At 29.5% G+C, this 25,424-nt stretch overlaps 1 protein-coding gene across 12 annotated transcripts in view; it reads left to right on the top strand.

Moving 5' to 3' along the window:
- LOC107453403 (uncharacterized) overlaps nt 1–25,424 on the top strand; it is a 119,768-nt gene that overhangs the window by 37,398 nt on the left and 56,946 nt on the right. The window contains exons 1-2 of one of the 12 annotated variants that reach the window (XM_071177050.2): nt 6,906–7,218; nt 24,813–25,044. In XM_071177050.2, coding sequence (XP_071033151.2) covers nt 7,148–7,218; nt 24,813–25,044 — 303 coding nt within the window. In that variant the 5' untranslated portion in view covers nt 6,906–7,147. The other 11 variants (XM_016070231.4, XM_016070230.4, XM_016070223.4 and 8 more) reach the window with 11 other exon arrangements.

Raw genomic sequence — 25,424 nt, 5'->3', positions numbered from 1 at the left:
TTTCTAATGACTGTTTGCATGGAGCGTCCGACTGAGCGTCGAGCTCTTCATGTCCGATCTATATTTTTTTTCTTCCTTTGGCTAATGTCCCGAAAGAAAGTGCTAAGCTTTTAATTTTGAAATTAATTATTTTGTATGCAATAAATAATTTGGCAAGTACAATCTTAAGAATGTGATTTTTTGTGGAATCCTATAAAATTTTAGATAAAATTTCAGTAAAATCGTAAAATATTTTTTATTTGTGTTGTTTTATTTATTCGTAACTCAGATTTGCCTGAATAATTCCATTGACGAGATTTTAAGTAAAGTAGAATGACCACGAAAATAAAAATTTTCATTTATTAAATTAATGATACGCAATCGAATTTTTTTACTATTTTTTCGGAAATATGTCTTGAAAAATTTAGTTCATGGTTTCTAAAAAAGAATTTTGTCGCAGGACTTGTGTTATCTTAACTTAGTGCGCCAATGTAGGAACATAGGGAAAGAAATATTTTCATTTCATTTATTTTGTTTTTTTTATCGCTTGTGATAAATCTACTAGAAGTAATTTTTCACGTCATGTATGTGAAATAAATAATAGAAATAGTGCTTTTAAAACCCAATATCAACGAACTATCTATGATAATAAAATAAAGGATTTGTGTGTGTGTTTCTCTTATAACTCCATAATCATTTGTGTCCTGCAAAGTTGAATAGTGGATGAACGGAAGAATTTTAGCCCCCCGATCTTAAAAATCGGTTCAAAATTTTTGATTCGATCGTCCAGAAGAGCCGCTTGAAAAATAGAATTTTCTTATTGGTGTAGAGCCATTTATATAAATGAAACTGCGGACGTTGCGTCAATAATGTTTGCTTGACAAAGTTCGCATTATTCGAAAGAGGCGTTTATTTCACTTTCTTAGATATTTAGTTATTTTTTATTCGTTGTGTCAGATAAACTCAATGATCAATGTGAGTGCCGGACCACGTTACCACTTTAGTATTTCTTAAATGATATGAAACCACGTATTTTTTTTTTTTTTTTTACATAATTATGCTTTACAAGCTCGTTTCTATAAAACTAAATAATTTAAAATCAATGGTTTTTGAAATAAAAAAAGCTATATATTGAAAAGCAAAATTAATAGAGAAATAGCACTAAATAGTTGAGAAGAAAGGTACGAAAATTGTCTCTATTATTGACGCCAATGATGCTTGATTAATTTTGGTAATAGGTACTAGCTCAAATAAAAAAAAAGTATGTACTGTAGCAACCACAGCGCCATCTAAACTGGCAGTAGATGCTCAGACTTTGGACAGAACGGACTTTCCTCGTAATTATGCAAATTTATCTTTGCCCGTATGCTATTTGTTATTACTAAAAATATTTGGCTTTTCTTTATTTAAACCCCCGAGATTTAGCCACATTCGGCTCATATTGTGCGGTACTGGGACTACGCGAATACGAATATTTTTTTTTGATTATAAAGTCTTTGTGGTTCTGTTTGTTTCAAATTAAGCTTCTTTTCTACATTTGTTTTTTACTTAATCAAAGATTTTCATACGTATCCATTTTCTCAGTTAAATCCTCGAGTGTTTTCCATTCACGCCAGACATCTAAAAATTGCTTCTGGAGGAGCTCTTTTCTTCATTTGATCAACGATCATCAAGTTTTTCAATTCATCAAAAGTTTTGATATCTTATTCATTTAACCAGTTTTCAAAAAAAATTCAAAATGAAAATCTTTCCAAGTTTTTTTCAGGTGTTTTTCTATGAGTTGCATACAAACGTTTTTTCTGCACTTAGTTTAAATCTTTTCAGAAGCATTTCTTTCATATAGTTAATATCTTGTGCTTTTTCTTCCGTTTCTCTACCAATGAGTTGAGTGATATCATTAGGCAAAACGCCGAGAAGATATGCTACCCAATTTTCTTTTTCCATTTTTAAAAACGTAAGCTGTGGATGAAACTAGTTTCGAAACAAAGACATGTCATGTTTGTTGGGATCGAAATCCGGAACTAAATTTTTTAATTGTGAGCTTGGCTGAACTGAAGTTATATTGACAGGAGAAGTTTCTGAAACTTTTTCTGCCGTAGCTTGAAGTTTCAATTTTTCTAACTCAAATTGTTGTAGTTGTTCTCTTTCCCTAGAAATCCCAACTTTTTCTTCTGCTTTTCCGCGGTTTGTTCTTTTTTCACTAAATTCTTTTTCAATTCTTTCATCAATTATTGTTTGCAATAGATTTTTACAAAAGTCCTCTTCATATTCAACACTTTTTGTGATCAGTCTTTTTAGTTGTAACACTTTAGCATTGGGAGGAACTTTGAGACCTATTTCTTCAGCTAATACACATAAATCGACTTTTTTTTTTACCAAAAATGCCATTGCCATACCACATTGAGTGAAAAATGTTGCATGGCTAGATTGTGTGAAATAAAAAATGTATTCATAAAATGGACAACTGTTACCATCCAATAAATTTAATTGCCTCACTTATTATTTTGCGAAACAGAAGTAACTTACAAAAGTAAAAAAATAATAAATTTCTTAAATTATTTGCTTTTATTTCCCTTGATAAAATTTTATTTTACCAAGAAAATCTTTATTTACCAAATTTATCCACCTATGTTACAAATGTGTATTCAATATAGGAACATTTATATAAAAATGAATTATTTTTTATAGATTGTTAATAGCGATATAGCGAAAGAAAAAAAAAGTAGTAACACTTAAAAATTGTAAGATTTGAGGCATAGATTGCGTTAAATGGATTAAATTAAGGACAATCACATTTTTATTACATAAAAATTAAGCATTTAAAAGAAATATAAACATTAAGGTAACATCAGATTGAGAAGACATGTTGGCGACAGATCAATCGATCAACGAACACTCACTGTTCCACTTCAGTTCAAGTATTAACTGTGGGCATTTTCATGACTTAAGTCGCGTTCTGAGTGGAACAGAATTATTTCTTAGTGTTTTTCAGTATTAATTTATTGATCGTTTCATTTTTTTCACATCGGACGGAAAACGGCTAATAAATGGTTATTTCTTTTTTTATTTTAACTTTTCAAGAAAGCTGTGAATTTTTTAAATAGATGATGGTTGGGTTCAAATTGTCATAACTCATATCTGTATGCCTCATTTACATTTCTGATTGCGTTTTATACGTTATTGTGTGATTTCGTGTTTTTGTTTAATATTGTTTCGGATTTGTAAATATCTGTATAATTTTGTAAACAATCTTTTGTTATTAGGTTAAATATCTCAGATGGATCCTAAATAAACAGATGAATTAGATAATTTGCCAGAAAAATTGCGTTATTCTTACGTAACTTAAAAAGAGAAAATAAGAAAGAAAATAAGAGAGAAAATAAGGCCTAATGCATTTCATATGGAAAACTCGATTTAGTCGACATTTTTGTCGATTTTGCGATAATTTTGGCAACTTGGGTACCACTGTAGCGTCAAAATGATACTTCTTGAAAATTCGAGTTTCGAAGCAATAGGACTAATATTTACGGAGTTCCACGGAAATTGTCTAGAATCGTGTCGAAAGTTCCGTTGTTTCCACGCCACGCCTAAATAAAATAGGAGTCTGTTTTTAACGCATACCTGCCAACTTTTAATCCTTTCGAGGATGACTTTTCCCAGTGGTAGTAAAATGGAATTTAAATTGCAATTTTTGGCAGAAACATTCGCTGTATTTTGAAAAAGCTTAATGCAGATTACCCACAACAGTATTACATATTAATATATATGTTTAATTTTTCTAAAAATGGTGGTGGTCAAAAGCCGCTATGGCTCAGGGGACCTTTCAATGAGGCGAGCCATGTTCGAATCCCAGCGATGACTGGTCGATACGAATTCCGCATCCGGCTTACACCGATCACAGTGCTGACTTAAAATATCCTCAATGATAGACGGATCATAGGTTAGAGTCCCCTTGCCGTGAAGCTAACCGTTGGAGGTTCTCGTGGTCGTCCTCTCCATGTAACGCAAATGCGGGTTAGCTCCATCAAAAAGTCCTCCACGAAGGGAAATTTCTCCCAATATTTGATCCAGGAGTTCCCTTGTCTTCTGGATTGGGTTCAAAATTACAAGGCTACGGATTTGAACATTAGTAGTCGTAAACCCATAAAATTGGGTCTGCTGTTTAACGACGGTTATAAAATAAAATAAAATATAAATGCAAGGAATGTATAGAAAGCATACATTTTATTACCACTTTAAATATGGGAATAAAATTTTACGCCAAATGCGTAAAAGTTGGCTGGTAAGCAATAGTGTCCTGATTTGCGAGTCTCTTGTGAACCGTCTGAGGTTTCAATGATTTGTTGTGTGCTGAAAATTGCTTGTATTTTTTGGAAGATTCTACTAATAAGAGGACTGTTTTATTCATCTCCGAACCCCTGGGCTCGGTACAATATTTTAATACATTTCATTAAAGGAAAAGAAGAAAAAAAAATCTCTTTATGATTATGTTAGAAATTTTTTTATTTGTTCCATCGCTATTTCTTGGCTAATTTATCACTTATCTTTTGGTATTATAAGGGTGGTCGCTTTTTTCAATAAACGGATTTAAAATGTTGTTCTGCGTAAACATTAACCTCAAATGTAGTAAGATGTGTTTGTTGAAAAATCTTGACGGAAGAATAACTCTCCCAAATGTATGATTTATTTATTTTTAATAAGTCTTCCTCATCATAGGAATATTTCGTTTTAGCAACCTTAAAAAATATGGGTGCAATTTTGAACAGTTTGAAAACATTTCATGGAGAAATAGTCGGAACGTTTACGTTATAATTTATTACATTTTAAATATTGGGCCTAACTCCGAAACTAATTTTCGGCGGGACGTCTGATTACTAAGGAAAATTAATGAATATAATATCTAAATAAATAGTTAAAAATTAGATTTTTTTTAAATTCCCCATCCCAGTTTTATCAAATTTCCTTTTAAATTATAGTTTTATGTTTATAATTAACATATTGTTATAATAAATTTCAGAATTGTAATGTGAATTGACGTATTTTAATAAGCGAATGAGTAAAACCCAGTTTATAATTAAACGTATTATCCTCCACTTCGCACTTAATTGAATAAACATAGATTAAGAAATTTTTAATTTCCTTCAAACTAATTTCATTTAAATTGGAAAAAATAACTCCCAAGTTATATGATTTCGAAGTGCCAAAATATTTAAATGTTTCGACATTACGGTTTTAAAAAAAATTTCCATCTAAATTATGTTTAAAAGAAATGTAGTTCAAAGATTTATTTCAAAATGAGTAATGTATACTACTTCTTTACAATAAACAATTACATATAAATTCTTAATAAATAATAAATTCTTTGCAGTGAAAAATTACGAAGTTTAAAACTTGCTATAATTTTTTTTTTTTTTTTTTTTAAAAAAAAGACAAGGCATGTAAAACTTTTAAAGCATCTTTCATTTGAAAATACTATGTATATACATTGTAAATGTAAAAGTATATTCACTTTGCTTCTTAGTTTTTGAAATAAGTTGATTTTCTTCTCATTGCACTAAGGAATAAGTTGATGTAAAAACTGAATTTGCTAAAAATCAGGCCCCCATAGGTTAAAATTTTCTTTTTCTTGCATCCCTCTTTCGAAAAAATCCCTTAGTAAAAAATTTACAAACCTACATTATATGGTACGCTATGACCTTTTACATGTTTTTTTCTTCTTCATATTTATTAGTTATTTATCTATTGCTAGTTGTATTTATATATTATTAGTTATATTTTGTTTATACTATTAATATTTCTTTTGTATTGAGTTTGCTACTAAACGTTTTTTTAAATTTTTATAAACTTTTTACTACATTGTTGGGTTATTTATTACTTTTTTTACGAACCATAGGTATTTAATATATTTGCCAGAAAAGAAAGGCTTTTTATAACATCTTGTTAGTGAAATCAAGAAAAATAATAATATGTAAATAAGAACTATAAATGATGCCCGTAGTTCGATCTATGTGCATAGGGATAGGATAGCATTTAAGTTTAATGAAAAATAAACTATTAAATATTAATGTGAAAACAAAGCACTTTCTTCAACCACTATTCTAATACTATATTAAAAGTAGAAAATTAACGAGCAACCTCTTAACAATAAGCAATACAGTGATTATTTTTGTTTTCTTGCTAGTTTTAATGCATAAAAATGAAAAAAAAAAATTAAAGCTTGTTGCTCTCTGAAAACAGAATTTGATGGTGTGAAGCTTTCATGTATTATTTTCAAATTGGAGTGGCGGCTGTTCACGGGCGTTTTAAAATGAGCGCAACGTTTTTCAGGTGAAACGAAACATTTGGGTCATTTTTTGTTGTTGCTGATTTTGACCAAACCCCTTCACCAAAATTAATATTTAAGTTTATCTTACGTTGGAGAATCGATACTGATCTTTAATTTTGTCACACTTTAAATGTTGCATAGAATACATTTTTCGTTGTTATGTGACAAAAACTAATAAGTGCTGAGAATTTTTAGCTCATTTGAGAAACCACAGCATTTTTATTTGGGATGCCCAAAGAGAAACAAAATCCTTTCTGTGAATATTAGTTCAAAAAGTCTAATCTGACTGGCTCGTCCAATTTCATCATAATATCTCCGAAGAGGACAGAAAAAAGATACACCCCCTCCCCCGTCCTACTGCTGATTGTGTAAGATGATAAAACGCATATCAGATTTCACTTCTCATTACCATAGTCTTCAATCGGATATTTTTCTCTGATATCATTTCCCTTGCAATGGATTCACAAAATTTTAATTTTTATTTCATGAAAAATTAATTGGAATGAAGTTGCTGATCATCATTCAATAAATAACTTCGGATGATGCCGAAGAAAATCGGATAAAAAAAAAGCTGAAGAGTGGACGTGATTTAATATTTATTATTATTATCAATCATTATAAAAATTCAAATGTGTGTTTTGGTTGAAGTGAAGGTGGGGGTAAGATTAGATGACGTTTCGCACATTGACCTTGACCCTTACGTAGAAAATGTTTCTCTACCTTCTAGTGCCGCAATCTATTTCAACAGAGGAGAAGAAACCAGTCATTCTGAGAACAACCTTCAGTCGATGTGGTAGTGCGCGCCAAATATTATTCTGACGGATCAGCTTTGTTTGTGTTAATATGTCACATGGTCGTATGTGGTACAGTTCTAATGATTATTCTTATGGATCTCTATTGCCTGAAAAAATGAAGTAAGTGAGTGACATATTTTGTTGTGACAGCAGCATCCGCATTCTTCCGATTTTGTTCGTGTTTTGAGACTTTTCTGATTGAATTTGCTTTCGTAACACTTTGAAACCAGGCATAGACAGTTTCTTCCAAATCGTGTGGAAGGAACCTAGTTATTTTTTTTTTTGCAATATCATTCTAGTTTAATAATTCTAGTATAACGAATTTCCTAGCTGTTTATTTCATTATTTATTTATGTATTAAAAACAAAATTAATGTCTGAAAGTATTGAAACTACATTGATTTTAAGACAAATGAATTCTATTGACAATTTGAATAAATTAAACTATCTAATAAGTTAAATTTTTTAATAAAAATATTTTTAATAGTCATCAGAATCAAACTTGTTGACACAAATCTGTGTGCAACTATTAACTGTCCATTCATATTTTTTTTTTTAACGAATATGTAGTAAACCAAAAATAATTCGCACAAAAGTATACTAATTTATTTAGGAAAAAAAAAGAGTTTATAAATCCCATTTAAAAATAAATTATTCTAATTGAGGTTACTTAGATATTAAATTCTGTACAACTATGTTGCTAAAATAGTTATGCATGTTTAAAAAAAAAAAGATTTAATTTCGGAAAACTAATAATTTGTGAGAAATTAAATTATATTAATTTTAATTTAAACTATTTACATAATATTTATCTGAAAAAATGTATATGATAATTTATCGAAATATTTTTAGTCTCCTTTTTGTTCACTTTCTCTTTGGTTCGGTTTTTTTATTCCAGAAGAAATCTTAACCCTGTTTTGAGTACATTATATTATGGTTGGGCAATTTTATTTGAAGAGCTCCATAAAGAAATTTTTTTTCCTTCATTCAGCGGGTCGCAATGAATTTACTTTTTGTATTCATTGTAACTCACTTGTTCCTAAACTTAGTATGATCAGAATATTATAAATTTGTTTTGAAAATTGAAATTTATAATACGTGTAAGGCAAACCTTTCTAAGCTTTTTAAAAAAAATTTTTAATGTTTGCATTTTGTTTGCTCAGTTTTCTTTATCTTTCTTTTTCTCTCTTTCTTCACCTAATAAAATTAAATTAACGCAGGTTTTCTACTTGAAAAAACTAATTTTATTATTTTTTATTTTATTTTATAAAAAATATGCTAGCATCTTGTAAGTACTTGAACTGCCTTTGTTCTAAATCAGGTATAAGAAAAGTTTCCTTTCATTCATTTAGTTAAAATACCTGTAATGACTACTTGTATTGTTACAAATTTATGTTTTTGGATTTAATTAACATGTATTCATATAGTTTTATAATTCCATGCATTTTTTTTTACCAATTAATGTGTGGTTTAAAAGTCTCAGGTTTGTGCACACCCTGTTATATTTATTTCCTTAATTTGCGAATAACTGCATTGAAACCAAAAAAATCTGAAGACAGAAATCCATAAATATTATGCGAAAACACTTTTTCAATAATTCAAAAAATGCTTGAAATTTAAGTTCGAAAAAATGGTATGTTGGAAACCACAGAAGGGTTTTAATAAAAATATCGATGCGAGAATTTAATTATTTATGTGTGAGAATCTCTACCAACAGCTATCCAATCAGGATTCCTTTTTCAGAAGTTATCTTTTCTGTTCTAGCATATATGAATGATGAACATTATCTAGTCACTGTTTATAAAATATATTTCTAAAATGATCAAGGGTTGGCATGTTTCTGCTGATTAAAACCTTTTGGTAGAAACCTGCATGACAAAAACCCTTTCCTTTCTGCCACAGATGATGCAAAGCAAAAACAATTAAACCAAAGTATAATTTATTTATAGTATCACCAGGGGTCTGTTCAGAAGAAATTTGGGTCCGTTAACGGACCCTTCACAAAATATCTTTTCATAAAAACGGACCCTTCACAAAATATTTTAACTTTAAAACGGACCCTTCACAAAATAATTTATCTCTAAATCGGACCCTTCACAAATGTTTTGTTAATCGAATAAACCCTTCCCAGCAAGGGGGTAGGAAAAGAAAGACAGATGTAAACGAACTAAATTTTGTCTTCGGCAGACGCTTCTTCCATTATTCGTCCGAATTTAATATTCTGCGTTCAGCAGTATAGGCTAAATACCAAATATTTATATGTTGCATCGCTAATTTAGTAGCTGCAATTGCTGTTTATTTTTTTTAATTTATTTTTTTTAATTATAGTTTTACAGTTTTAAGCATAATCTTGTATGTATTTGCAATTTAAAAACTCCTTGAAAAAGTGTTTTGCAATAACCGGACCCTATTTGCACAAATTCATAAAAGCGGACCCTGGTTGAAAGAATGTGAGTAATTTTTTCACAATTTCACGAAAAACGGACCTTTCACAAAATGTCTGGACAGACCCCTGATCACCATTCAAAATCAAATATTACATTGTTTGCTTTCTGCATCAGTAATTTATACCCAACAAAAGACGTTCATGTGGATGAATCACTGACTGATATTGCTTTAGGTGCTGCAAGATGTGTCCTATCTTAGATTTATCGTAAAAAAATTTAAAATTATAATATGAAACAACAAAAACACTGTTGAAGAGATGTTCGGGTATTTATAATCAGTAATTTTATTTTATTATACGAAAATAATAGTTGCAATGAAAAGGTAGAATTAAGGTACTAAATCGAAACACTTACCATATTGAATGGAATTTTTATTTTATTTTATTAATAATAAGATAACTCACTATCTTAGAGTAAATTATACTCAAAATATAGTAAAGATTTATTATTATTTATAAAGTGAACTAAAAAATAGTTTATAAATCATAAAACATCATCATCTTTTTATCATCATCATCTTTTTGCCAATATCTTAATCGTAACAATATGAACGATTATCTGAATTTGAAAAATAGTTATCTGCACTTGAAAAAAGATTAACTTAAGGAATATGTGATTTAACAAGAAGAAATAAGCTATTTTTCTCGATAGTTCAAATAAGAAACGGTTTTTATCGCTATTTATTAATATTGTTTTTAAATCTCAGTATCAATGTGGAGATTTATGTCTGACAACATCCAGTCTCCCTCTTTCTTCCAATTTTTCTTCTTCTTTTCTGTTTGCTTTTGACGATAACTTAAGCACGAGCTTATAAAATTAAGGTCTCGCGAAAGATGAATATATTTTTTACAATGTTGTAGAAAATATATGAAATGGAGGCAAATTTTTTTTTTTTAGTTCATTTAGTAAATACAAGAACGATTAAAGGCGTTTTTATTTTTTATTTAGTTTCTTGCTGGTTTTAAAGAAGAAATATAAGTTTCTGCCACTGCTGGACAAAAATAAGCTTTTGCTGCCAAAAAGTCAATTATATGCGCATTGGGTTCCCATATTAAATCTAACGAATTATATCTAATAAGGCTTCATTGATTGTCTGATAAAAATCGTTTCCATTAGGTAATTTTTAATTTGATTAACAAGTTTTTCTTATATTTTATATTTTTTTTAAACTTATAATCAGGCATGAAATGTATTGCGTTTTTTAATCCTTAATTTTATTTTATATTAGTTAATTTGGTGATTTTAATAAATTTTTAGTTTTTTATAATTCAGTTTTATTTAGTTTATTAAATTTAGGTTTAACTTGAATAAATAAATAACTTTAATTAACTTATATATATGTTAATTACTTTTTGTGTTGGTTTAGTATTAATCATTAAAATTATTTTTTTTTTAGTTATTTATTATTAATTTCGTTGTTTTACCATCTTAATTTTTTTTTACCTATTTATCCATCTTATTTATAATTAGTTCATTATTTTTTTTAATAGAAAATTCTGACTTATCGCATTTTTTTATTTTATAGTTTTTTCTGGGCTTTTTTCTTCTGTTCTTACAAGCGTTTATGAGTTGATTAAGTAAGATTTAATTTCGATTCAATAAAGATTATTGTTTAGTATTTTTTTAAAAAATTAACTGTTTTTAATATTTTTTTAGAATCACTTAGTTTCTTTAAAAGTTGTTTTTTTTATTTATTATTTAATTTTTTTTCATTAATAAGTTCCCCATTTATTTTTTGTAATCTTGCAGCTTTGTTGCATATTAAGATAATTTATTTTATTTTTTAGCTAAGACTAAAATACTGCGATTTTATATTGATTTAAAAGTTTCATGCAACTTTTATTGAATTGAAATCGTTGATTTTTTTCTCATTTTTATTTCGAAATGTATTAATTTGCATTTTATTAATTTACTTTTATTACTTCTTTGCATATCTATCTATCTATCTATCTATCTATCTATCTATCTATCTATCTATCTATCTATCTATCTATATATATATATATATATATATATATATATATATATATATATATATATATATATATATATATATATATATATATATATATAAAAATCATTATCAATAAAAAAATCATACCCTGAGCAATATATTTTTTATTAATTACGTTTATTTTTTTGTTGTATAAAAATATTTTAGATTAAAATAGTAAATATTTAAAAAAAAAATTAAATTGGTTTAAATTAATAATTTAAAAAGAAAGATTATTTTAATTAAAAAAAAAAACAGTTTATTTCAAATATTTTTTAAAAAAAATCATATGATTTAAATTGCGATTTTAAATTAGTATACATTAGGATTGTACTCATGAAGGGGTTGAAACGGATAAATCAATCGCTCTTCTTGTCATCACACCTTTCAAAGCATTTTGGCAAGAAAGTGTCTGTTTTGAAGACTGAATTTTCTCTTTGCTGGGAAGTTAAAATTTCGAGACATTAACAACAATGACCAAAGCATTGTCAAATGATATGAGGGTCAAATGATTCTAATCAGCATGACCAAATGAATGCACAAAGAGCCACGAAGAGTAAGGTGGGGTCAGTGGTCAAGTTGAAATGAAATACATGCTACCGTTTTATTTTCCGCTCATTGCTCTAGTAAAATAAATAAACAAAACAGAATAAAAGGTTTCTCCAAGTGATAAGTAGAATTTCCTTAATATAAATGAGTGACAATATGCAAAGAAATTAACAACGTTAATAAAATAATTGAATAAAGTGGTTTAATTTTAATCATTTTTCAAATTATTTTTCATTTGAAAAAAAAAAAATTCTTTTCACCCAAATCCCTTCTATATATTTTTCTTTATTAAAATTTGATGCTATTAAATATTGTTTTATATAACTAAAAACAAGAGGAATTGTTTCGAAAATCGGTTTAGTTTTTTCTAGGATAGTTGAGCTCAAAGTTGGCCATTTTAACGTTTCTCTTTTTTGAAATTTAGTCTTCATCAAATAACTATGTTTTAAATAGCTTTTAACAATTCAACTCGATTTTTTTTTCTTAAGTAAAATTAATAATTTTGGTATATGAAATAAATTTTCATTTTTATTTTTGAAATTTATTAAATAGCGATTCTCCTTTCGTTCTCTCTCCTAGAGAAATTTGGAATCTCAGTTTTTTTTTTTTAACCTGTTCTTTACCTTCTTTCGATTAAATGTTCTTAACTATTGACTTTTCTATGATGTTTATTTAATTGGATTTGAGTTATCTGAAAAAAAAAAAACTAAACTAGTTTTTCTAGTAAAAATTATAGGTTAATTCAAGGCAACGTCTTTTCATGGAGTAAAATAAAACCTTAGCCGAGTTAAAAGTAAAAAAAAGTTAAAGAAGGAAAGAAATATTTCACTCTTTCCAAAATATTTTTTTTCACCAAAAAGCCGGTTTGAGAAACATCCTGAAAAATAATTTCTTTTTGTAGTGCCGCAATACTTTAATAGCCATGTTAAAGTACGAAAGGTATCATATAAAGATATGCTTTTTCTTTTATAATAAAATTCTGATAAGATTAGTCAAGAATGTTGTGTTTGTCTTTTACTACTTGTTTGGGGAAAAAAAAAAGGTTCGGGAATTAAATTTCAATATAAATTTATGTCCTGAAGCCAAACTTATGGACAAAATTTTAATACATGTTTTTAATGAAGAATAGGAAGAACCCTCGGCTAATGTGGTTTCAAATGTGGGCATTGTCTGGTTATTTATTTTTATCTTCAGTTTTATTGACCATTCTTATTACATGTAAAAAATTCGATTAAATTTTTACACAATCAGACTCTTCTATTGATATTTTGGTACGTTGAAAAACTTATAATTCTTCTAAAAATATTTTGGTACTGATTGTGACTCGGCGATTATAATAAAACAAGGAATTATTAAAATCACGCTGAATTAAGTTTTATAATAAAATAAAATTTGTTTAATTTGGCATTTTTGTCTTGATTATATTCATCATTAGTTCGTCTACTTTTTTGATAACATTAAAATGCAATGTTCTTTCTAAAAATTAAAGAACAGCGTTTTTAAAAATGCTTATTTTTGATTTACATTTTTAAAAGCCCTTAAAGGTGCTTTTTTATTCGGGGTTTGTAAAAAGTGCTTAATTTTCTATCTTTAAAAAAGAGAATTTTTTTTTTTTGCCGTGTCGATTGTCGTTCTAAATTACAAAAATGCAGGATTTTCACAATTTTCTCCGCAATATTTATCAGAAACTGGTTATTTTATCATGATTATGGGAAGTTAGTGAAAATGTTTTTGAATGTTATTGATTTTATGTTCATAAATTATGAACATTAAACTATATAAAAATTTATTTTTTATTATTGCATAGATTTTAATTATGATTTTCTTTTGGAAATGTATTAAAAATATTTTTTGAGTGCTTAAAAAGTACTTAAAAGGTGCTTATTTTTTGTTGAAAAATTTGGCTACGCACCCTGTTCAGAACTTGAATAGCTTATTGAATTGAAAGCTGCATGCAAATTTAACTCTTGTGGTGAAATAAAACTTATATTAAAAATACCCAATGTCCGACTACTATTTTTGACCTCGTGTATCTTGAACCATCTCGATGCCTATGGTGAACCATTAGGCTAACAAAAATGATGCTATGAATGAAGTGCTAATCAAGTTCTTTACCTAAAAATATTTATGTATAAAAAACAATTTTATAATCCTAAGAAAGATATGCATGAATCACTGAATGCGTAGAAAATAATAAAAGAAGCCTTTTAACAACTAAAGAATGGAATTTTAGCTATTTTTATTCGACTGAATTCCTCCAAATATTACTTCGTGTCAACGAACTTAACTGATTTGAAGTTCCTTTTTCTATTTATTTATTTACATACTGTCTGCATTGTTACTAACATCAACTGCCAACTTTCACATTTTATCCGCTTGTTAATAAAATTCTTTTGTTAACACGATGATAAGAAGGAAAAAAAATTCAGCTTATCTTCTTCTACTATGCTTTTTTTTATTTTTATTTATCTATATTTATTTTTTTAAAATTAGTCCATCTTGGTCGCCTTATTTGTTCCCATTTAAGATAGGAGGTAGGGGTTAATCGCGGTAAATGCAAATAATGGTTTTTTCCTTTCTTTACCCTTGTACTATCCAATTTGAAAATGACGTTTTTTTAAATTTATTTTACTAATATTATTTATTTTATATTGCTTTTTATAAGTAATGTATTATCTGAAGAATTTGGATAGAAAAATTAAAGTAGGCCGCTGGATATCCGGGCTAATATCGCGGAATAGGTATTTCTGTGGGAGAACTTTTTGTGAACAAAATATCGCAGGAATATTAATTGCTGTAGTTATTCTTTATCACCAAATGTTCACGTCACGGCGTTAGATAAGCCACAAAGTCGGATGAATCGCTTGTGGATGATCGAGAATTTATCCTTAAGTTCGATATTAAAAAAAATTTCCCTCCCGGTTTTAAACGAAGAGAGATTTTTTGATTAAAATTATGGAGTAACTCTCCCGGAAATACGATATGTAGAATTCTGTATAATGCGTAGCGTTGATAGGCGAAGTACATAAATTATAAAACATGAAAATTATTATAGCACTGTATATAATACATAGGTATCTATAGAATAGTAAGTGTTGTTGTGGCAAGGTATTAAAAATGGTTAAAGTAAGGGTATAACGTTACTTCCTCAAAGAATTCTTCAAACAAACTTCCTCAAACAAAACTTAAGACTTTCTCTTTATAGAAAACCAAAACAACCCATTTGTTGCAAATGCTTATTGCAAACGGGAAATAATTCTATTTTAAATTTCTTCGTCTTTATTGACTCGGCAGCCTTTTTTGAGCCTTCTTTAGAATCTTTTTCCATTGCCAGTATGTTCCAGTTCTTTATTATTGCTGTCCCCATCCCTGCCTCGGATTCCAATCTGTTTAAAATTAAAGATTCTATACTAAAGGGAATGAATCCATTTGTGTCCACCAAATTTGATATGAGGATTTGCAAGAAAGCCGGTCTTTTCTCCAGGCTGACCTGTTTTTATTAAAAAGACCATTTTTTTTAATTAAAAAAAAAAGAAAAAAAAACGGCCTACAAAACTATTTTTTTTTCTATCTTTTTATTCAGAATTGACTTAAATTTAACTATTTGATAAAAAAAAAATTGTTATGATATTATACGAGTAATGTATCGTTATTATATGACGATTTGTTATATTATGACCTACTATAGACCTACTAGCCACTTTGCATGCGTTTGTCTATTTACTTTTCTTCTGGTGTTTAGACACTGAGAAAGGCTCTTGTTTATAAAACCGAAACTATAGTAGGTCCATTTCTGTACTTTTAATTGTGCTAAATCTTATTTTAAAATTATTTTTTGAATCCGATTTTGTTTTGTATAACTATAAGATTTGTTTAAAATAGCAACTAAAAAATATATTTGGTGGTAAGTTTGTATTTAAAAAAGAAAACACACACAAGATGAGAAATTAATTATTCCAAGTAGTTATTGTTCTTCCACCTCTGAAGTTGTTTCTTCAAACTAACAAGTGTCGAAAGCGTAAAACTAGTTTTTCAAATTGTTTTTAACGTCCAATGATACACCACTGTTAATGAACATCATGCGGAGTCAGTATGGAAAATAACGGACTCCTGGAAGTTTGAACTTAAAAACTACATCATAGGTAAACATATACATACAGCTTATTATTTTTTTCAAAATATGAAAAAAGTAATCGATGCTAAAACAAAATGAGGCAAATTATTTATATTGAATAGAATTTATTATAAAATGGAAGAATATCTACGAAACAGTTCTTCTTTGATCCGATCTGATTAAGAGCTGAGAATGGCACTCATTTGAGTCGGTAGGTAATACTTAAACTTTTCAGATTAGATTTGTATAAATTCTAAAAGAGGTGCTCTTATTTCTTAGTGTCTTGTTTGTCATTTTTTATATCTAAAAGTTCTTTGTTTTCATTGGCTTTGTTTTAGCCTTAATACAAATATTTCTAAAAATCTAATTCATCATTAGAAGAGGAGATGGGAATGTCTGATTTCAATACTTAAATTTTTCCGAAAATAATTTCATTCATAGATGTCTTATCAATTTATTCGTCACCTAACAAAATTCGGTGATTTATCTATCTATATATGCAGAGATCTCATTAATTAGCAAACTTACTAGTTTTTTTTTTCCCTTCATTTATTAATATGTCAATAAAATAGAAAATAACCAAATATTTGTTAATATATTTAGTCCATAAATAAAAATAACTCAGTTTATTATTCGTTTTTTTTTTCTTCAGTTCATTTTAATTTCATTTCTACTTCAAACTTTAGAAGAGAAACAGAGGTGTTTTCAGCGACAACATAATTCCGACGACTTTTACGAAAAAAATCTGCCTAACTCCGATTCCAACTTTGACTTCACGGCCCTGCTTTCCTATTACCTCAGTTTTTGGAGAAATTTTTTTTTAAAATAAAGACTGTCCTTTTTTTAAAATTTTTTTATTTTAGTTGTTTAAAAAAACGTCTTTTTTTGGCCTGGATTAAATATGACACAATCTGGTTTACTTTAAGGTGGTCGATTATATGTGTCTTTATTTGACTATACAGAGTTCTCCCTAGGAATAAAATGGGCAGGGTACTTAACTCACAGAAAAGGTCACTTTCAGTTATGAAAGGGTACTCACCGTAAAAATGTATCAAAATGTGACAATTTTTAAAACAATTGAGAGAAACTCTCTGGGCATATCAGTTATCAGAATTAAACCTATAAACACAGGGGATTTTTGTGTGTAATTATTATTTTAACAGTTAATTAATTTGTCTAAAAACTGGAATACGAATAAGAAGACAGTGTTTTAACAAAAAGATCACTGTTGTCTGTACAGATTGTATCTGCACTGGAGTTGGGCTAAAGGAATCATTACATACTGATTCCAATCAGAGAGTGGTTTGATAATGAAATTTAGTATAAAATTATATAAAAATAATTAAGATAAAAATGACTAAGATATTTTTTAAAAATTTTTCGGCAGTATGTATAAGCTTTAATATTACAAGGGGTGATCAAATGAAAAGGTACGAAACGACACGGTGGGTACAAATGTACACTTTATTCAAAATATACATAGGCCTGTGCACAGCGATCCCACTGATGAACAAGCCTCAGGATTCCTTGTTCCCAGAATTCCTGTGGTCTTGACGAGACCCAGTCCTTCACAGCGTCCTTGAGTATGTCGTCCGAGTAGAAGAGCTTCCCTTTCAGGTGGACCAAACACATGGAAATCGCAGGGCGACTAGTCCGGATTGTAGGGCGGATGGTCCAACGTCTCCCACTTGAACTTGGCCAGTTCCATGTGTGTGAGACTGTCGACGTGTGGACGCGCTTTATCATGGAGCAGAACCACACTCTCCGTGAGCAGCCCCGGTCTTTTGTTCTTTGATGGACCTGCGTAGGCGTCAGAGTGTCTCACAGTGCACATCGGACTTAATGGTTTTTCTGTGCTCGAGGAAATCGGATATCGCCTCGCTGCTCCTCAATCGTCGAATTTTGCAACGCGAACGCCATCCTGTCCTCATACGGACTGCCGCATCATTTGGACGCCGCTTTTCATAAGAGCCTCTGCTCTCTCCTGCTCATGCGGGCACCAGCGCATGCTCCGATCCCAGTCAGAGACTCCAATCGCATCCCGAGATGTCTCGCTACGTTCTCCCATAGCGGAATATGCAAATATTTAACTGTTACGTTTTTACGTCGTTTTGTACCTTTTCATTTGATCACCCCTTGTACTTAATCGTATTTAAAAAAGGCATAACTACTATAAATAATTCTCACATATGCCTTCCTGCTGAAGGATTGATTCAAAATTATCTATTTAATTTTAACACAAATATATGTCTCTAAAAAATTAAGTTTATCTTGAGAATCACAGAAATTAAGATTAAACCCTGCTCGTTGCATTCCCCAAACCCTAGAACTGCTTTTGTCGTTCCTTTTCGAATGACTTCGCAGTCCGGCTCGCTTTTTTTAATACCAGCATATTTAAGCCTAACTTTGTTTATAAAGTCGTACATTTAAAAAAAAAATTAAGTTCTGAAGATCTGGAACATATGCATCCTGTGAAACCTTATATTCATATGCGGTTCGGTGGGCCGGTACGAATTACGCACCCGGCTCCCACCGGCCACAGTTCTGACGTAAAATATCCTCAGTAGTAGACAGATAGTTGATTAGAGTCCCCTTGTCCCCTAGAGTCCCCGGACTAACTGTGGGAGGTTTTCGTGGTTTTCCTCACCATGTCACGCAAATTCGAGTTTGTTCCACCAAAAAGTCCTCCACGAAGGCGATACAGTGTGTCTTTCAGGAGTTTCCTTGTCTTCTGGATTGGGTTCAAAATTACAAGGATACGGAGTTGAACATTAGTAGTCATAAACCCAAAAGTGGGGTGGCTTTTCAACGACGGTTCTAAAATAAAATAGCTTAGCCAAGCACCGACAACAGTGCTGACGTAAAATATTCTCAGTGGTAGAGGGATGGTGGGTTAGAATCCCCTTTCCAAAAAATTATCCGTGAAAGGTTTTCGTGTATTTCCTCTTGATGTAACGCAAATGCTGTTAGTTTCATTAAAAAGTCCTCCACGACGGCTAGCCTGTCCCAACGTTTGATCCAGGAACTGCCTTGTCTTCTGGATTTTGTTCAAAATTACAAGGATACGAAGTTAAACATTGATAGTCTTCAAAAAACACAACCTATTTTCTACCTATTATGTGTAAAGGAAAATAAGCTCTTTTATAAAATATATCTAAAATAAAATTAAGACTAGAGGCGGCGGCAAATCTTTCAGAAATATGAGGGGGGAAATCTTTTTCAGGCCTACATTATTGTATTGTCACTCTTTTTATCGTTAACACCCAATGTTCCCCATTTATCAGCTTCCCAGCCCTCGAGAATATTAAATTTCGAAAAGGGGGCTGATCTGCTTACTCTTGATCCTGCATTCATTTACATGACCCATGACAATCAAAATTTCATGAAATGTTGTTTCCTGTTTTAATCGTATCGCATTTCTTTTCTCAGAAAAAAAAAAAAACGTGATTCGTATTGTTCGAACATCACTCATATTTATATCGCGAATATTTATTATTTTTGAAATTGGAACTCTAAAGAAGAATAAATAAGCTTTGTACCGAAAACATTTTAAATTCATTTAGAGAACGTATTCTGAACATAAATGTTTTTTTGAAAAGGATGAAAAATTATTGTGTTTCCCTTTGTAAACATTCATTTTTATAAACAATGTGCATAGATAAAATTTATTATGCTAATAAGATTTGGGATTAGCTTTCATTAAATTATTATCGAATTCTATTATAAGAAATAATTTTTAAGAATTACATATTTCAAAGAAAACATTTTAATTCTTATACTTTTTGTTCTTATACTATACTTTCGTCTTTTAATGTTCTAATGTCACCCTTTATTTCCAAAAATATTTATGTTTCTACTTTTCTGTAATAGTCGTGTGCAATTTGATAATTTTGTTTTTATCAAAAATGGGCTGTTGAAGAGTGTAATCATCCCTCTACGTGCAAGGATTTAATTTTCTTTAAAAATGTAAGTTCACGCATTTCATCATGATTTAATTAGCAGGTGGGGAAGTTTTCTTTTCTTTATTGCTATATTAATACTAAAAATTATTAATACTAAAAATTATTCATACCAAAAATTAACTCTTGTAATAGGTTCAATGGATAGCTTTCGATTCTATTGAGTTAAAGTTTGAACTTGTAGTTACCATTGCTCCTTCATCCACACACTTTATTTGAAAGATTAACTTCATTTTAAAAACTTTTAAAACTCGTGAAATATTTCTCGTTCACTAGGTTATTTAGCAATAATGCGAACATTTAACTCTTACTATTGCTTTATAATTTTAAACAGTTATTAAGTATTCATTATTTTATTTTCATACTTTGAGTGAGTTTAGTTATCTTTATTGGCCCCCCCTCTCTGCAGAATTTTTCTAGGCTTTCTGTGGCAAAACTTCTTAGCTCTTATGCATTTTTGCAAGATACTTTTAAGAATAACAAATATAGTTACTAATTTAAAGTAACAGAACTGTTACGTTTACAAAAAAAAGGAAAAAAAGAAAGAAAAATACAATTTGGATAAAAAAAAAATTTTGTATAATTTTTTTCATTGAATATGCAATATTTTTTTATAGTATGGTCGATATTCTCGCATTTTGTAGTGAGGTGGAGAGGGGGGGGGGAGAAACACAATAATTATTTCTTTTTTCGCATTTTTGTAAATCATCATCACAATATAAAAAATAATTAAAAATCATAAAATCCAAAATCCGTAGCACTAACTATCAGAAATAAAAGTCACGCGAATCAGACTCTTCAAAAAAAAGGGATTACCGAATGCGTGTTTCGCTTCGCGATTCAATTGTTGTAATTAATAATATCGCATTAAAAATATCTGATTTTAAAAACTATGTGGCTACATTTAAATAAAATGTCGCCAAAAATATCTTTTTAAGTTAGCCTAATTAGAAAATATTCTAATGATTATAATATTAATATGATAATGCTGAAGTTTAAAGGCTGAAAGAAAGAACTCGGTGCATGTGAAATACTGCAAAAGATATGATGCAATAATATGATGGCGCGTTTTTTCAATCTGCGGCGTAAAAATATATCGGAAGCAGTAACCCGGAAGTCTTGAAAGAGCAATTTTACCACTAGCGCCACCACCCTTAGCTTTACACGATCACCCATCCATTAATAATTATGATATCCAAACATCAGAACAATGTCTTAAAAATATTTTTTTTAAAAACAATTCTTAGGAATTTCTTAGCAATAAATAACCGCTAAAAAAGCGATCGAAACAACATAGGATTTACAATACATTGTGAAAATTTGAGCGCATCAAAAACTGATAATTCAAATGTGCGAATTCCAAATTTTCGAAATTAAAAAAATAAATAAATAAATACTAGTTCGCCGTAAATCTACGTAACTATGTTGTCAATTCCGCAGTTATTGTCTTGTATTTCACAACTTGGTTTTTTTTTATTTATCTTCTTTATTTATGTGATGACAACTTGCAAAATGCGAAAAAGAAATAATTATTATTTTTTTCCCCTTAAAGATGTGTGAACATCGCCCATAATATTACAATAAATATTTTTCTGTGTGTTGATGAAAAGAAAATGAATTACATTAATTTACAATGAGAAAAATTATATTCAGTTTTATTCTATATGTGTAGAAATTTTTTTTAAAATACGAAGTGCTGCTGTTATTTTGAATTGATTACACACATTCCAAATCAGATTGAAGCAGTCTAGTTAGTCAGAACATGGTCGGAATTTAATTAGCTATAAATTTTATTCCGCGATCAAAGGATGATAAAAATTGGCTCGTCGAAAACTAGCACTGACATTCAAGGTGAAGTTCCAGAGAAGATTTCACTGCTCTAGCTAGTGGGAAAGTGGCCAATAAAATACATTTTTAGATATTTCAGAATACCAAACGAACAAAGTGAAAATTTATTGCAGTTATTATAAAGTGACCACACGTCCCGATTTTGGCGGGACAGTCCCGCTTTTTAGTGGACTGTCCCGCCGATTTTTAAAAATGTCCCGCTTTTTAGAAAATATCTGCATTTCTTATTTTAAATGTACTGTAAAAATATATTACTTATTATTTATTAAGTATTATGGTGAATATAAAGAAATAAAAAATACATTAAAAAAAGCACGTAAAATGCATGCAGAGTAAACTAAATTAGCAATGTACCGAGTTAGATTTACTCGGTGGTGTTCGATTATTGTCGTTACGTCTCGGCTTAATTCAGATAAGTGCAGACAGTGCAGTTTGTTGTTTTCAATTTGACGCTCGGTTTGACTCATTTGATTGACGAAGATAGTGGTAGAGCAATAGTCGCCACAACTTAACGGTCAATAAGGCAAAATTTAATACTCTTTTTTAGTCTTCGTAGTAAATTTTTTATTCATTTCTAGTATTTACCCACAGAATAAAAGATGAGTAAAAAAAGAGAATGCAAATTTAATGAAGAGCTAAGCAGAGAATTTCAATTTATTAAAAAAACCAAAATAGACTATATGGTACGGTGTGATAAATGCAATGCTGAATTTTTGGTCTCACATGGTGAAAAAAACGATACTACTAAACATCTAGCGACAAAGAGGCACAAAAGATTTTTGAATAATGCTGCTTCCTCGTCTGAAATGGAACAGTTTTTTCGCACTGCTAGCTTTGGCAACACGGAAAAACAGCTAGCATTAGCGGAAGGGCTATTTGCTTTCCACACCCATAAACCAGGGGTGTCAAACTCAAAAGCTAACTTGGGCCAAATAAACAATGCTTAACTTCAGGTGGGCCGCAAAAAAAAAATCAATGTTCATAGAAACAAATATTTTTATTTTGAATTGTAATAAACATAAATAAAGTTAAATTATTGTCTACGTCCTGATACTTCTATTATCTGATACTGCGTCCTGATACTGCTATTATCTTTTCTATTTCGGGAGAAATTTTATTGGCCGAGACTACTTTCAAAATTGACCCAACGTGAGCGTTATTAATACGGTTTCGAACAAGAGATTTATTTCATTTCATAACAGAAAATAATTGCTCTCACTGATAAGTACTTCCAAACTTGGAAATAATTTCATACGCGAATTTTCGAGTATTTTCAAACATTGCTGGTAAATATTCGTGAAATTTAGACACACCCATTTCAATGAATTTTGCCTTCAAATTTGAGTGGCACTGAATCTCAATCACTTCCATTTGCATATAACTGGGTACTGAGTCTGTATTTATTGAGAAAATCGAAGAAAACAAACAAAATTTGTTTTCCAAAGAATTAAAATCTTTAAACCTTGTTTCAAATTCTGTTCTAAGATTTGAAATTTTTTTCTGCGTATTTTTGATACGATGCAGTATCATCTTAACTAGATTTGTTCTTGTTGCACGTTGGGAAGTGCGTTAAATCTTCATTTTTCAGTTGCCTTTCCCAAAGAAATAGTTTACATTTGAATGCTTTTTTAATTATGTCAAACATGTTCGTAATGATCTGATCCTTGCCTTGTAACAATAAATTTAAATCAGATAAGTGTTTGGTTATATCAACCATAAAAGATAAATCTTGCAACCATATTTGATCGGAGAACAAGCTTGTATCTTGATTTATAGTTTGTAAAAACTTATATATTTTTTCTTTCAAATTCCAAAATTGATTGAGAACCTTGGAGCAAGATAACCAACTTACCTCGCTATAATAGGATAAACCTGATTATGTACTATCTAATTGAACGGACTCCATTTCAGCCAATTCGAATTTTACATTTTCGAGCGGACAATATTAAATATAGAATATTAGATTTTGCTTCATTGCTGAGTGAAACTTCACAAATAATTTTTGATTCAGTAAGTACTATTTTAAAAAAGAATAATTTGAACATATGAAATGTTACAGATGAAAAAATTAAATGTTGGTTATCTGCAAATGTGGAAACAGACAAAAAATGGACCGAGTTATTCCTTCATTTTAAACAGATTAATATTCCTTATCAAAATATTTTGAAAATTGTAGAATTCGCGCTCTCCCTTCCTTCCAGGAACAAATGTAGCAGCAGAACGTGTTTTTTCTAGTATCAATAAAATATAGACAACTGAAAAAATGCAGTTGACTAAAACTTTAAAAATCTATTTTAAGTGTAAAATATAATTTGACCAATTCATGTGAAATATTTCACGACATTTTAATAAATGATCCGAATCTATTGCTAAGTATTCACTCAGATCAAAAATATGACCGTGAAAGAAAATCATAATTTTTTTTAAATAAAAAATTTAATTTGATTAAGAATCATGATGTTCAAATTATTATTTTTTACAAATATTTTTATAGTTACCAATAATTAATAATAAATACATTTTTGTACAAGTATATGAATGTATACAATAAAATATATATAACTAAATTGTAATTCTCATTTCATCCCATTTGTCTCCATGAAAATGTGGTCACTTTAAGTTATAATGAATCTTTCATTTAAAAGAAACCCATCTGTGAATATTTTGTTTGTTATGTAATTTTCCTACTTTAAAAATTGTGAGTACATGTAAAGTTTCTTTGATCTTCATTTGGTTTGAAACTTTGTTTCCAAAAAAAAAAAAAAATGGAATTTGAGTTGTTTTTTCTTTTATGCTTATTTATAGCCAAAGATCTTTGTGGGTGCCTCCTCCTCCTGATAGATTTGAGACAAAGCCTCACATGAAAAGGTCTCCAGCCTCTCTCGATCATGTGCCACGATGTGCCTTAAACCCACAAGACAGTGCAAGCACAGGAAATTCTCGAAAAGGTGACGGAAAACCTTTCTCTCGATTTCCTGCCAACCGAGGCTCTGGTAGTGGTCACTCACACAATGTACAAAGGCCTATAAAGCAAGAGGTCAGTTACTTCCTCCCATATGTTTTATAAACGTAAAACATCAAAAATCTAGTAAATCCAAGATTTTGCTCTTAAAACCTAGCTTTTACGAAAGAGGCTTGGTAAAAGTCTGAAGTATGCTTTAATGTAAGATTTTGTGGCAGAACCTGAGATTTACCCGACTTAGGGTTTTTATATGTCAGTTTATATAAAGTACACTTCATTCCAGTTCCATTTTTTTTTTCTTCTGAAAAAAGTTTGCATTTCTAGCTAATTGCCTTGATTTAACTAATAAAATATAAATTGCCGGTGGCAAATCTATGGACAGAAGTAGCATGCATACTAATTACAAAGTTAAAATATAATTTATTAAAATTTTTTATTATGATGGTATACCTGGC

The sequence above is a fragment of the Parasteatoda tepidariorum genome, chromosome 2 (genome assembly GCF_982258835.1).
Source record: "Parasteatoda tepidariorum strain Cologne lab strain chromosome 2, Ptep-v5.0, whole genome shotgun sequence".
Taxonomy (NCBI): Eukaryota; Metazoa; Arthropoda; class Arachnida; order Araneae; family Theridiidae; genus Parasteatoda; species Parasteatoda tepidariorum.
Note: the sequence above shows the minus strand (reverse complement) of the source record. Positions and strands in the feature narration are given on the sequence as shown.